The 15483-nt window shown below is 37.5% G+C and overlaps 1 protein-coding gene across 3 annotated transcripts; it reads left to right on the top strand.

Moving 5' to 3' along the window:
- Nucleotides 1-8439: 8439 nt before the first annotated feature.
- ifi44g (interferon induced protein 44g) lies at nt 8440-14857 on the top strand. 3 transcript variants are annotated; one of them, XM_044362683.1, is made up of 9 exons: nt 8443-8546; nt 10020-10091; nt 10699-10841; nt 11536-11584; nt 12025-12220; nt 12487-12639; nt 13150-13321; nt 13785-13885; nt 14395-14857. In XM_044362683.1, exons 1-9 carry the CDS (start codon nt 8542-8544, stop codon nt 14584-14586), a joined length of 1083 nt encoding a protein of 360 aa, XP_044218618.1. In that variant the 5' UTR covers nt 8443-8541; the 3' UTR covers nt 14587-14857. The 3 variants fall into 3 exon arrangements, with proteins under 3 accessions (XP_044218619.1, XP_044218618.1, XP_044218617.1); XM_044362682.1 differs by having other exon boundaries at nt 8444-8546; nt 11533-11584; XM_044362684.1 differs by lacking the exon at nt 10020-10091 and having other exon boundaries at nt 8440-8546; nt 11533-11584.
- The last annotated feature ends 626 nt before the right edge of the window (nt 14858-15483 follow it).

Raw genomic sequence — 15483 nt, 5'->3', positions numbered from 1 at the left:
CTTCCAAGTTGTTCAGTATCTTATGTTGGACTTTAATGATTTGAATGGACCATAATGCATGCATCCAAAAAACAAAAATGATGGTGAACATTGTCTGGATCACCACCAGACAAAATCACAGGCAAAATTACTTATCTTGTTGTTTTACAAAAAATAAACAGAACAGATATGGTAAGTGACAAAGTTAAGTGAACACTCCAAAAGTTGCAGACATTTTATAGTACACATGGAAGTCGTCTCTTGTTTTGTAATACTACACATACAGTCTATGTGTTGCACTAGTAGAAACTGAACCTCTAAATCTTGGCAGTGCAGGACAACTAGCACTCTGCAGCTACATGTTTACTAGACAGACGCTGACCTTGTTCTTTGCCATGGCCATCTGTAATTTTAAATATTTGTCTAACCACGATAGGAGTTAAAAATATTCTGTAGCTAACACCAGATATCAACTGTGATGACACACTGAAGGATAAAATGCGAAACAATTTTCTGTTTTTCAAGGTGAGTCATGGGCACCTGTCTGAGACAGAGACCACAGTCAAGTGACATCATCATGCGCTGGCTATCAAAACAAATAAACATAATTAACTGTCTCATCACACCTGACAATTTAAATTCTCCACCCATAAACAGATTGAGAACAGTCACTTATAATAATAGTTATATTTGTGTAACAATTTCTTCAGATGAAACATGTAAAATAAGACAGAAACAAAACATGTAAACAACATGTCATCAAACAACTACCTATAATAAAGTGAGCTCAGCAGATTACTGTGTGTAAATGGCCTTAACTGATTACAAAATTAGGCATTTGTTCTGGCTCGTTGTGGAGGTGTAATCTGGAAAATTGCAATCTGAAGAAGACCAAGAAAATGAGGTGAGTTGAAGAAAAATAAACAACAGTGGAAGATGATCTAAGGGGAGATTTTTCCTTTAAATATGTTAAATCTACAAGCAACATCTAAATCTTAACCTACCTGGCTGTGTGAATCTTGGGACTGGCTATGGAAAGTCACACTCTCCCGTGTGAGGAGACAGACTCCCTGTAGCCTGCAGGGAAAACAGCAGAGTCAAGTTTAGCCATAATCCACACTGGGAGGGAAGAAGGGTCAGAGTGCATTAAACTGATGCTTTTACTCAGAGCTATATACAGTAAATACACAGGGAGAAGTTTCAATGTTTTGCTAAAGGACACTTTGTGAAGAATTGAACCTTAGACCTTTCAGTTGCATGGCAATCTGCCACGTACTGAGAAGGATTCAATTACTGTCACACATTTGTTTTAAACTGATCATCCAGGCAGAGCCATGTAATGATCTGCAGCAGTATACATACAGTAGAAGTCATCAAAACACCCTGAAAGTACAACTATCACTTCAGCAGAACAGGTTGTACTAGAACAAATGAAGTTCTATAAATGCACAATTAAGATTCCTGTGTCAGCATTTTCCATCCCCCAAAATATAAGTTTTGCAAATAGTTCCCTCCAGACATAAAGTCACACAGCAGCAAGAGGCTGCAGTAAAACATGCAGCAAGGAAAACACACAGTCATGCTGGTACCTGCAGCGGCACTCAGAGGAGACTTTTCCTTTCAGTCTTTAATCCTTAGACATAGGAAAACAGGACCTTGAAGAAACAGAAACCAAACTCAATTCACAAGAAGTGCCTCATATTAACAGGAAATGAAGGCAGCTTTTTAATAGGCATTATGTTGCAGAATGGCAGTTTGTTATAACATGAACTAGTTACCTTGAGGTCATTGGTGAGAATTGTGAGTCAAAAATGCTCTGATAAGTACTGCTTATTTTTCAGACTTTAATCTCACAAAGTTTGACTAATAATTTTAAGATGATGTCTGGATTTCCTGCCTCTTTTTATCCTCTCATGTAACCTTACTGAGAGGATCACCAACAATTTAAAAAGTGTAATTTAAAGTTCTATGGAAAGCTGTGCACAAGGCTGCTGTGGTAGTTTTTGCGGTGGAAGAAGACATGAGCTGCTTGCTCTGCTTTCTTGACTCACATCAAACTGTTCTTATAGCCACCATAACTTCCAACCTTACAACCTCAAACCAAAAACCTCAAACCGACTACGACATGAATCCTTGTAATTCATCTGTAAGGTCTTCATAAAAATAAATAAATTAGAAGCCCCACTTTACACTTAGCTAAGGTGTAGTGATTACCCATACCCGACTGCTGTCTGCACGTGACACTGTGAATATGATCAGAGGCTGTCGGTGCCAGAACATCACGTCCTATATCTGTCAAAACCTAAAAGCCACTTCATCACCTCTATAGAGGTACAGTAGAGGAGTTCAGCTAGAGTGAAAAAACTCTTATTTACAAACAATCAATTCCACGTTTTTCATATTGTCTGCCTGATTCATGTATACCTGATGCAAAAAAATAAGGCTGACTTAATTGTGGTCCATACAATGAAATCCAGGAGGATTTTGATCTCTGAGAGAAGATATAACTTTAATGTTAGAATAAAAAATAAATAAATAAAAATACACTAATTGTTCAAATGGAGGCTCTGTAATTAAAGGTCATAACTTGTTACTTTAACCAAATTTGGATATAGATGTGCGCTCTGGTGTGTTTTTAGCATTAAAAAAAACATTGATTAGTCTGTCTTGTGTAATTATAAGACAAAATTTATACGGAAGAAATATAAGCTGGCACACAATTTGTCACCCATATCCAGCTATTCCTTTAAAAAAAAATCAGTCCTCATTTTACTGGACTACTATTCTGTACTATTCAACATTTTAAACTCAAGCATGGCATTAAAGGCAACGCTGCTCTGATTTTGACACAACTTGTGAAGAGTATATGCATTTAATGTTTTTGCATTGCATTCTGCCATTTAAAACATTATACTACTTGGCATGAGGCATCTATTATTCAATAACTCAAACTTTTAGAGGCCATAACTCCTACACCACCTGTCCATCTTGCTCCTAATTGGCCTGAGGGATGCCTGCGTCATTTGAAGGGGGAAGCCATGTTTCAGTTGTTTTTATCAGATGAAAACATGGGCAATAAAACTAAACTAAACAAACGTTCAATAGACATTTCTGTAGATTTCAAATGATATATTATCCCTTTACTAATGTGCTCTTGATCTTGACGCAGATACATTTGTCAAATGCTTAATTATCCATTTTGTCTAACTTTCACACTGACTATGATTATAAACCACATTTCAAAAGCACAGCCAATGTGTTATTAAGTTGCTATTTTAATTTGCCCTCTTTTCTATTCCGGCCAGCCTCTTCTGGATCAATGCAGCGCTTTCATTTCAACATGTGCTTACTGCACTTTTGGTTAACAAGGCTACTGGCAAACTTACCAGCAGAGAGACAGAGTGCATGTGTGTCACCAAGTGTGGATGGATAGGGCGTTAGGGGAGGTTGGTCGGGGTCGGGGTGGGGGTGTTGCCTGTAAAACAGACTGCTGTGTCACACGGCTACATAGTCAGCATAGCTCCCTGTTTAGACGGCTCACCCTCATCCTCCCACCTGCGGCACTCCACTCCAGATATGAGCTGGAGCTGCTGAGTCAGAGCTGAAACTGTCTGAACTTCCTGGATTCAAAGCCCCAGGTGATGAGGAGGGACTGCTGTGAAGGTGTTTATCGTCAATAATTTTATTACTGCCCTACATAGGAATCAGCAGTAGTAGGAAAGAGCAACCACACCTTTTAAGTCAAGACAGGAGTGAGGCAAGAATGCATGATGTCAGCATTGCCTTTCAGTATAATCGCAGACTGGATGTTGCAAAGAACGACTGAAGACCAACCTAGAGGAATCAGAAGGACGCCCTTTTCAACACTTGAAGACCACGAATTCACAGACAACTTGTCACTAGTGTCCCACACCCACCATATGCAAGAAAAAACATCCCGTCTCAACAAATAGGACTGAAAATTAGCTTTAAGAGAATGAAGGTGATGACCTTGAATGCACAAAATCCCCCACAGATACAAGTAGATGGAACAAACCTACACACAACAGAAGAGTATATATCTTTGAAGCACTGTTAGATATGATGGGGGAACAGACAGCGACATAAAAAGCTGACTCAGCAAGGCCAGTAACACCTTCAGAATGCTAAACAATGTGTGGAAGTCCCCCCAGTATGGCATCAACACCAAGCTAAAACTGTACCAGAGCTGTGCCTTTCTATCTTTCTGTACAGCTCAGAATGCTGGAGAAAGACAGAGAGTGACATTCTGCCAACATTAGAAACAAGGAGCCTCAGAAAACTCCTGTGTGTCTTCTGGCCTAATACTATCTCCAACTGACAACTGCTTGCTCAGACCAATCAAGAGAGCACTGACACCATCATCATGAGAAGGCGGTGGAGATGGACACATCATGCGAAGGGAACAGGTTGACATCACAAGAATTGCCCTACAATGGACACCAGAAGGAAGGCCTAAGAGAGGAAGACCCAAAGACACCTGGTGTCAAACAGTGGAGTGAGAACTGAAAACCCCTTAAGCAGACCTGGGGTACCATCCAAAAGTTCGCCCTAAACAGACAGGAGTGGAGATCTTTTGTTGCTGACCTACATACCAGTAGGCATAAAGGGCAGTAAGACAGCTGATGAGACAGTCAGCCTCTAGGCGCCTCTGCACTGAAGTTTACACGACTGTTGGCTGGCAGGTTACATTTGGCGGGAAACCTCCTGGATTGTTTTACATACTTGACATTAGCACTTCTATTAGATGCATATTTGATGCTATCAGTAGCTGTCTTCATCTCTGTTCTGGCACTTCAGAACAAATGGAGTGATGCCAGGGAGAGAGGCAGCGATCCTCTTAATGACAGGAAGTGACAGTGTTTATGGAACATGTCTTCGTTTTTGGAAAGTACCCTTGTGTTGAGTGTATATCTGGTATTGTTTGCACCTGACATATTATTGAGTTCATTACTGTATAAACAAGTCTCACCACATTGTTTTCTAAATGTAGCAGCATTTAACAGCACTTAATATTGAAGTATTAAGAGAGTATAAGTATAAAGAGATAATATCCTTTAACACACTCCAGGGTTCTTGATATTTTGTGGGATGTGATGATGTATAGGTGTATACTATGCATTTTTGTAACATTTACATGAAAAATGAGACTCATAAAAATAAGAAATTTTGTCACTTATAGTACATATAGTACATTTCTGGAAATGATCAAATAGTATAGCTGAACAGCTATTGATTAGTCATTTTTTAATCAAACTAGTCAAAAACATTTTTTAGCTATACAAGCCACACACAGGACTTATGGCCTCAGCATTTCTTAAATCCTTGCAAAATCCCTGATACATTTACACAAACAAATGAATTATAGTGTACATATGAATCTTTTATTTAAGTGTTCACTTCACCTATTTATAAATACATTACACCTGTTTTCTGGTTACAGGGCAGATCAGTCTTGGCCAGCCTGCTGGTCATGTGGTCACTGTGTTTTCATTTGTGGGACTGCAGTTTTTGACAGGAAACATCCTCCAAACACAGATAAGTGCCTATAAATAGTGTTTGCTGTAAAACCATCAACTCACTTTTAATGACACCCAGTCATGGCCTCAAGGCCACAGCATGTTGTATTTCTGCTTTTGGTGTTGTCCTCAGATAATTTAATGACCATAACACAAACTGGTGTGTCAGACTCCTTGAATGTTGTATTTTTTTTGTTTTGGAACATTGAGTACGACAGATTTTCCTACCAGTTTTGGATCTTCCAACCTAACCCCCATTTCTCCATCCCAGCAGTGACTCAGTGTCTCCCAGCCAGTCTACATGGGGCTCCAGAAATAAGAACTGAGGATCTATTATTTCTGCTGACACAGCAAAAGGTCATTCACGGCCACAAGGTCATAAACATAACTGTGCCTTGTTGTGGGCCTTTATTATGCCTGATCAGTCTGCTAGCCAACAGCCCAGATAAAATCAAGCTGAATGACAGATGACTGACCTGAAAGAACTTGCAAACTTTTTTTTTCATGTTCATTTAGCTTGGAGGGGTTTTGCTGAGTATACACGCTACACTAACTTCACTTTAATAAACTCCAATCCCAAGAGACCAACTGAAAAAAAGTGACTTTTCTTACTATTATAGATATGTTTATTTGTTATTGATAGTAAAATAAAAGTCTCCCATGATGCCATTGTCTTACCAAGTGAAGAGCTGGGATATATAGTCTGCTGCAGGGCTCCCGAAAAGCTCACTGAACCTGGAGGTGAATCACACTCAGCTGAAAAGAACAGTTTTAATGTCAATTAGAAATAAACACAAGACAAAGGGGAGAGGAGATAATCAATTAACAGTGGCTGTAGTGAAAAATGGGAACACCCAAACTGCTCATGGAGCTGAAAACATGGTAAATCTGCATAAATACGCATATGCATAAAATAGGGACAAAATGTGTGTATCATGTTCAGAAACGGTATAATGTTCTGTAAAGACCTCTTTGTAAATAACTAATTTATCTCATTTGATACCTCAGTTAAAAATGATCACCTCAGTTTCATTTTTTTTTGGATACTTACAAGCTTGAAGCTTTGTCATGAAACATTATACAACATTTCCACTTCTCCCACCAAACTGCCCTTTAGAGAACTGGTTAAGGATGCAATACACTCCCATACCCATGTATCTGTGAGGTCTGCTTTGTAGGACATTGCACTGACTTCCATTCATTGTGAACAGCCTAACCCAAGCCCTGACCCTTAGCTTAACCTAACCTCAATTCACACCTCACCCCTAACCTTAACCAGGACCTCAGAAATGACGTTTTGCCTCATTAGGACCGGGCTTTGGTCCCCATGAGGACTACTGGTCCCGACAAGGTTGGTATTTATACCAGAAAAGGTCCCCAAGATGTAACAAAAATGCATGCAGACTCACACACACACACACACACTTGTACACAAAGTGAGTTTCTTATCCAAGGAAAAGCAATCACCACCATCAACACCATCAATTACAGATCAGCATTCATATCAAAATATTATCTAATTATTAAAAGCTACTGAGTGACGACAGTGATTGAGTGTCAGGGCACATTTTCTCTCACTGCAGGAGGAAGTTTTGGAAGTGTGGCCACAGGTTGACCTCTGCTGACAGCCAGCAGGTAAGGTCTCTACAGCCTCAAATATATGAATATAGCTCCCTCTAGTGGACATAATGAGTAGAAACAATAGAAACAAGAAATTCGCATGCAGTACGTGCCTGTGTGTGTTTATGTAAATGTCCATATGTAATTCAAGTCTGTATTTACACAATGTAGGTAAAGTAATGGACTTTTTTCACAGTAGGAATTTAACTTGTCATTACAGAAAAAGCACAGGTGGAACAAATAACATTAATGATAAATGCTCAGTTGCATTTAGGTGTGCCAGTAAGCCACATCAGTGAGTAAGCATGCACAATACAATAATTAATTCATCCATAATTGATATTACTAGTTACACCTGTTCTTTTCCTGCTATGACGTCAGTCAACAGTCGTCTGACGAGTCAGACTCGTCACATCAGACTTTGGTCAGACAATAATCACATTTATTCTGTGAGACCAAACATTCAGCTAGTTGTTATATTGTGCATAGAATAACATCAACACCTCAATCCATTCAAAATAGATTGAACAGTTGATTTTCTTGTTCATTTTGGCATGAATAATCCATCTCTAAAAAGAAGAAGCTCACCTTCACCTCCTCATGAAAACTAAAGACAGCTTTGTAGTTATTTGCAGCTCTATGCTGTTCGCTGCTGGACAACACTGACATGGAATAGAGTTGTGAAGTGGGAGGGGCCCCTCTGTGTTTCCGCATTCTGTATTCCCCTTTCAAACTTTTCTTTAAATGAACCCCAACGCTTTCTTCTTAAGTCATTTTTCAACTTCCTGGCTGTATTATCTGGCGAGCAAGGTCACTAAAAACATATAGAATAAACACCAACACTAGATTGCTTTTTTCAGAAAACTGCTGTCCTTATCCAAACATATGAAGCAAGCCAGATGACAAACTGTTAAGAAAGGTTCTGTTCCACAACTGGATTTTAAGTTATTATCATAATAGTACTGTAGCCTGTCATAGTTACAAATATCAATGGGATTTTTAATGAGGTTTTCCTACTTCTGGAGCAGAATCCGGAAGTTGCAGTTTGACTTCAGCTCTCCATGGCTGACATCTCTTTGTTTACTGTGTTGTGATTTGATTTTAATGTGTGAAATTTATGTCAAACTGAAAAACACTATATTCAATTATACATTATGATACATCAAATGCATACATAAAAAGGAAATACAAATAACAACATGTATTGTATTTCACTTTATTTCTTCGTTCAATTTGTTTTCATTTAGGCATTAAAAATCTTCCATAGACTTCAACCAACAGTAAGTTTCACTTTCCTCGTAAAGGCACCGCCTCCCTCTACTCCACACTTGTTCTGCTTTTGTTCGCCACGTCTAACAAACTACATACACCTGTCAGAGAACAGCAGAAACAAACTGGAGAAAAAATGAGGTAGGCTGATATTTCACGTAAAATAAAGTTACGCAGGTAAACCTCAGTTCACTTTAACAAAGGAGGACAAGTTGAACTTCTGAACTGTTCGAACTTTTGACTTGTTTTGACTATGAAAACGTTAATTAATGTTTGCAGCCAGGTGATAGAAGCACTAGTTAGCTCTTGTTTAACACCTGTTCATTTAGCTTCAGTCGGTTTTTACAAAGAACCCATGTGAAATCAACATTATGTGTGTGTTTTTAGGAGAAAATGAACTGTGTCACTGTTGGACCTACTCTATCAAATAGCTGAAAATTGTGGAATTGATATTAGTGATAGTGATATTAAGCAGAAAACCTATGTCAAAACTTGTGTTTGCACAATTAAGGCTATAAATATATATGCCCTAGTCCTCTGGCTGATTTGTCAAAGCAGGAAAAGCACAGATAAATAAATAATGCCACGCCTCCATTCTGCTTATTGTCCCAGTTAGCAATGTCAGTGGGAGAGTATGCGCAATACCATAGACTGTATGCAGCCATCATTAATGTCATTAATTCTGGCTGCTACTATTAATTCCTGCTTTGACAAGTCAAAAATTTGCAAATGGTTTCTTTTTTGGGCCTATAAGGCTTAAATGTTGCCACGCTGATGTAGTCACATCTTTTGACATGGACAAATTGGAAATTACAGTTCCCCAACAAACAAGCCTATTGACTTAATGCGCATTGATTTTGTGCAACTTTTGGTGCATAAATTGAATATGACAGGCATCTCTTCTCACTTGTCATTAACATGTCATACACAACCATATAAGCCATTCTAGTAAGTGGATGGTGGTGAGAAATTTTTGTTTATGAATCAATGTTTGAAGTCAAAAGAGGAATTGATTTTTGTACTATTTAATTTACTATTTAACTATATTTAATATAATATTTGCACATTTGAGCTACCAAAGATGGAAAGTTATAAAATGTGTGTGTATAAAATCACCAGAACTGTCAAACAGCTTTAACCACCTAATTTTACTGTATTGTTTTGCTGATGGATATAAAATCATGGTGAAACATGTTTTAAAAGTATACATGCACACATGTTTATCTGACAGCACGGTAGGGTTTTGAAAACATATATCATGACTTAACAAAGAGTAAAGTAATTAAGTATATACAGTATTTTTCAAGTTTAACCATTTTAACCATTGAATTTTATTTCTGTAGGGTATGCAGGTTATCACTGATATTATTTATTGCATCTGTGGTGAAAGAAATGTTTCTTATGTGTCTTGTTTGTCATGAAGACCAGTGTTGCTTACATTACTTTACCTTATAGTACTCCCTGCAGTCTGTAATGTGTCCTTGATCTGTGGAAAGAGGAGTTTGAGAGAAAGCTTTAGTGTCGCAGCAGCAACTACAGTATACCGTGGAGTGTACATAATAATACAGCTTTTGTTGACCTTGTATCAACAATATTTTTTACTTAATCCAACAGTACAAAAAATATAGTTTTATCAAGTTGTGTGAGGAGAAAGAAGACGCAGGAGAATAACAGCAGAGAGGGAAGGTAGGCCATCATTGGTTCACAATGATCTGAAGTGCTGCTTTAACTTCCTCTCATGGTTGTTGGTTTATGTGTATAACTTAACATTTTTAACATTTTTCCTCACATTGTAGAAACTACAGTAAATATTTTAAATCAGACATATAAATGAGATTACTAAAAATTAGCCTACAAAGTTGGTGTTGATGAGCTGCCAGAATCCTTCAAAGATGTTTAGTATTCCTCATGGTGGATTTAGTTTTAATTAACACATGTAATAAAGATAATATTGAGTTAGACTGCAGGAGACAGGAGAGGAATATGTGATAATAGCATCAGTTTACTAATTGTTACAAGTAGATAAAAAAACTCATCATACAGCACCTATTGCTCAAAATCGTTATAAGGCACAAGCTTTAGCCTGCACTCTGAAAATTCTATTTGTCTTTGGGAAACTCACTTGTATTTCTTTGTCCATCTCAACAGCTGTAGCTAATTTTTGTTCACATTTTTAGGTAACATATAGTAATTTAAGTGCAAGACTTTTTTACCAGGAACCTCCAAGTTAATTACTGCTCCTTTGCTTTATCTATAATCTTCCTCTGATGCATGTGATTGTTTTCCTCATCAGTTTTGGCTTTACTTTTGGGGCTGTTCCAGCTACTCAAAGTCTTGCAATCACCCCAAAAGTGGACACCAAACATACTCTCAGCACAGTTACAGACATCAGCTCAACAGAAAAAGAGGTGGCCGAACCTTCATTTACATTCTCAGGTAAGCTAGTTAACGCAAAGAAGTTTATTAAAAACAAGCAATGCTACTAAATATGTATTACAAAAATGTTTGAAGCATTACCTTCCAATTACAGTTTTTCTACATTATTCAGATGCACCAAACTGTGCAATGCATGCACCAAATTGTTTTCAAAAGCTTTCATGCATAATGGTATGTATAAGAACTTTTGAACACATACATACATTTGAATAATATTTGAATTTGTACTGTAACAAAGTTTGGCAACTGTTGCCCCCATCCAAAATTGTTCTCCTGACATTTGCACACCCCAGTGTCTCACAGCTGTATTTCCTACTTTCTTTACTTCCATTTTACATACAGTAAAAATCTTAACACAATCTTAACACAGTTGCCAACAATTTTACAGAAATCTTTTCATTACTCAGATGATGCCTGTTTTCTAAGAGACTGATTTTACTGTTAAGATTGCCAAATGTGCTTCTAATAAACTCCCTTGTAGCCTCTGGAAATACCTGGATGTGACATTACTGTGGGTTTTGCCACTTATCCATAGAATATTGGCTAAGAAAAATACAATAAGTAACATGTAAATGCAACATACACTAAAATAGTCAGCTTTGTTATAATTTCTTTCACTTTTCAGAGGAGGTGAATCATTCCAAATACTGGATATTTCATTAAAACTCATCAATTCTTAAACTCTCTTCAGCAGTTCAGCCAAAGGTGGAATCTCAATGGAGAGAAGTGGATTGGACAGAAGAGTGAGTAGAGCTGGGACACTGAAAAATGTCAAGTTGGCTATCAACTATTTACTAATTACTAGCAGTCAAATTAATTCATTTTATAGAGAAAAAAAACTCATGTTAAATATTATCAACTTATTACCTTCATTCCACCAACTCATGTATATAAACACACTCCCATTGCTTTATTTATTTATTTAAATTCTTCTGAACAGCAAGATAAATATATATAATATCAAATCTACTTCCCTGTCTGTCTCTTTCTCTCTCTATTTTTTTTTCCAATCAACTTGTTTAACATGTTTTTTTTTCTTTTCTTTTTTTTTAGTTTTGGTTGGTCTTTTCTGCTATGATTACTTCTATACCATGAGCTGTTGACTACTTTGAAAAAATAAAGTATCAAATTGAAAGTATTATGATATATGTTGAAAATATTAAAAAAAATAATTCAAACCTAGGCGAAGGACGAGCCTGATGAAGACGATCAGCTCCCACAGACCGAGCTGTGAGGAGGTGACTCAGACTCGGGTTCTCCTCCTGGGCCCAGTCAGTTCTGGAAAGTCCAGCTTCATCAGTTCAGTCCAGTCTGTGTTTAATGGAAGAGTCACCAACCGGGCCATGGTGGGCTGCTCCTCAACCAGCTTCACCAAGAAGGTAGAAGCGGAGCAGTAACATGCAACAAATGACTAAAGCTATCCATCTTTTTAAATTCAAAGTTATTTACGGAGTGATAATTTAGGTAGTTTATTCTTTCAAATTCAAATTTACACTCCCAAGTCTGTTTACAGGTCTTATGGATTTAATTTGTGAAAAAGTTGAATGAAGCCTCCAGAGAAAGCAGTGTGAAATCTCATAAATTGCGTCAAATGATGTCACAGCTTTAGTGACCGTGTCATTGACTTTCTTTTTGTTTGCGTCAGCTACAGTCCTTCAACATCCGTGGTCAGAAGGGAGAGGATCCTACTGGACTGGTGCTGTGTGATATTATGGGCCTGGGTGATGGAGAAATGACTGGACTGACTCTCCATGACATCCTGTCTGTCATTAAAGGCCATGTACCTGAGGGACACAAGGTTAACAGGATCAATACTGTATTATTTTTATTATTATTGTAGTTTTTAGCAATGCTAGTAGTGTGGCTCTAAAGATGTCTGTTGTTCGGTCCATCGCTTTGGTCCCGACTGAAATATCTCAACATTTACTAGATGGATTAGTACAAAATATTGTATATTCATGTTTCTCAGAAGATGAATCCTAAAGGCTTTGTCCTCTGACTTTTCTTCTAGCGCCACCATAAGGTTAACACTTGTGGTTTTAGGTGAAATGTGTCACCCACTATTGGATGGATTACCATGATATTTTGGTAGAGATATTCATGTCCCCCTCAGGACTTTTCATCCAGCACCATTATCTGGTCAAAATTTTAATTCACCCAGTATTTGGTTTTTGAATAAATACTTGCAAAACTAATGACAGTCCCGTCAGCCTCATCAGTACTTTGTGTATAGTAATAATTAGCAATCACACGCATCATGAGTTGTTATACTTTTTGAAAATTGAATCTCTTCATTTTGCTCTCCCAGTTTAGCCCAGATCAGCCAGTGAGGTCAGAGACTTCTGGCTATGTGAAGAGGCCAAGTCTTAAAGACAAGATCCAATGTGTGGCCTTTGTGGTGGACGCCTCCAAAATCTCGACCTACCCCAAAGGCCTCAGCACCACTTTCCAACAGCTCCGAGAGCACATCAGTGACCTGGGTGAGCACAAGACAAACAACAAACCTACACAAAGATATTTTCAGACACACATTGATGACACATTCATTCCTGCAATGTAACCGGGCACTTGCCACATACAAGCCATTATGTAATATAGTTTGTTCCTGTCACATCAGAAGCATTTTTCATTGTGTATATTTTTTGTTGTGACATTACAGAACACAACCAAAGCCATTCGTGAAATATACTTGTGTCAATTTAAGCATATAGAGGTCCTATGGATTCTGCTATTTTCTCTTAAATGTTGTTTTAATTGTTCTCAATTAGTTTTTTTGATTTACATATTAACCCTTCTATAGTGATCAGCTGAAAAAAGGTACTGTTGAAATCTTTACTGTCTGTAATTTATTTCTCTAAAATGTAACAATTAACTGAGAAACTGCTGTTTCTCTGATTCTTTTGCAGTGACACCTTTATGACAGTATTTTATTCTATGTTTTAGGTGTTCACCAGGTGGCTCTGCTGACCCACGTAGACAAGATTTGTTCAGAAACGGCCGAAGATGTCACCCAGGTTTACGAGAGCCGCATCATTCGGGACATGGTAGGTTGAAATATGTTAATGAAAATCCAGTAAATAAAATCCAGACTCAGAGGCATTTCCTCTAAATTGTCTATAAAAGAGAAATTAACGTACACTACACACATTACCATGAATGTAGTGTATGATACAGACACTAAGAAAGAATAATTTAGTCAACATGTCTTATAAAGTGCCTGTGACTGTTCACCATGCAGACTATAGACATTTTACTCAAATTTGTTTGTCTCTTAACCAGAATGGGAAAAGCTGACTTTGGTGTGTTTTATTATTTTTCTTATTACCAACCGCTATGAGCTGTAGCGGTTGGTAACTGCTGAGCTATTGTATCCTTAAACGAGAGTTAACTTTTGTAAGAACCTTTATTCTAACTCCTTACAGATCAAACTATTTGAGATCTGCATTTTCAAGTGTGCCATCTAGTTTGGCATGGCATTGTTCTCAACCAGCTGAAGAAAATAAAAGCAGATGGTGTGGAAATCTCTTACCGTCACATGTGTTTGTTTTTGTAGATGGGTAAAGCTGCAGCTCTATTGGGTATGTCCACCTCCTACATCGTCCCGGTGAAGAACTACTCATCAGAGTTGGACCTGGATGTGAACACTGATGTGCTTCTGCTTAGTGCTGTCGACCACATCCTGCAGTATGCTGACCTGTATTTCCAGGACAATACACAAAACACAGGGCTAAAGTCAGATTTCTGAACCTTTGGAATATGCCTTTCTAAAAATTTTAAGAAAGTCATTTTTCACAATTGAATAATCATCTTCAATGAATTAATTTTAAAGTCCATGTGTGTAGGATCTGAAAATGTCTGTCCTCAGTGACTCCGAGTTATAATATTAAAGCTAGAATCACATATTACATGTAGGGGATTTAAGCTGCCTTGTAAAACTGTACTTTTTCATAAGGTTTTTAATTCTAATCAACACATTTTTATAACTCGGAATAAAATCAGCTGTCTGTAACATCTTATTGAGCAATCTGTTCTTTGTATCAAGAGTATCGGGCCTCATACAAGAATCATTCAAAGGAATTGTTCTTGAGTGGCACATACAGGTGGTTTAAGAAAACTTGCACATTCACCAATTTTCCTGTAATTAGAATTTTCTCTCAGGCAGGAATGAAATTTCCTAGTGGTCCAGACTGTCATAGTCATCATGTAGAGACAGTCTGTCTTTCTCCACAGGGGGAAAACACCTTATTTGATTTAGGAATCCAATGAATTTAAAGTTAACACATTTTCGAAATCAACTAAAAGTATAAATGACTTGTAAAATTAATAGAAAATTAATATTGTAATCATATATCACCATCATCATCGTTGTCAATTTACTGTGAGGTTCAAAAACTTCTTTTTAGTTTATATTTTTACTTGGTAACCGTATAGTTTCTATATGTAGAATTGTGAAGCACTTTACATGTATTAATAGTTTTTTATTGCCAATGAGCGAATGGGTAGTAACGTAACGTAAAAAATGAGACCTTCCCCAACTTTCTCGGTTGTCTGTAACACCCTGAGGACTGATTTCTATGTGAAGGACCCGGGCTGGATTTTCTGCAAAATCCAACAGAAGTGACATTTTTGCAGGCTCCTGAGT

This window comes from Thunnus albacares, chromosome 9, assembly GCF_914725855.1.
Source record: "Thunnus albacares chromosome 9, fThuAlb1.1, whole genome shotgun sequence".
NCBI lineage: Eukaryota > Metazoa > Chordata > Actinopteri > Scombriformes > Scombridae > Thunnus > Thunnus albacares.
This window is presented reverse-complemented; position numbering and strand designations above follow the sequence as displayed.

What these genes read in the sequence shown, in the direction of transcription:
- ifi44g (XM_044362682.1), top strand. An exon ending in AATAACAGCAGAGAGGGAAG is followed by an intron (nt 10,092 to 10,698) that starts GTAGGCCATCAT and finishes TTTCCTCATCAG; the next exon opens with TTTTGGCTTTACTTTTGGGG. An exon ending in AGAGCACATCAGTGACCTGG is followed by an intron (nt 13,322 to 13,784) that starts GTGAGCACAAGA and finishes TCTATGTTTTAG; the next exon opens with GTGTTCACCAGGTGGCTCTG.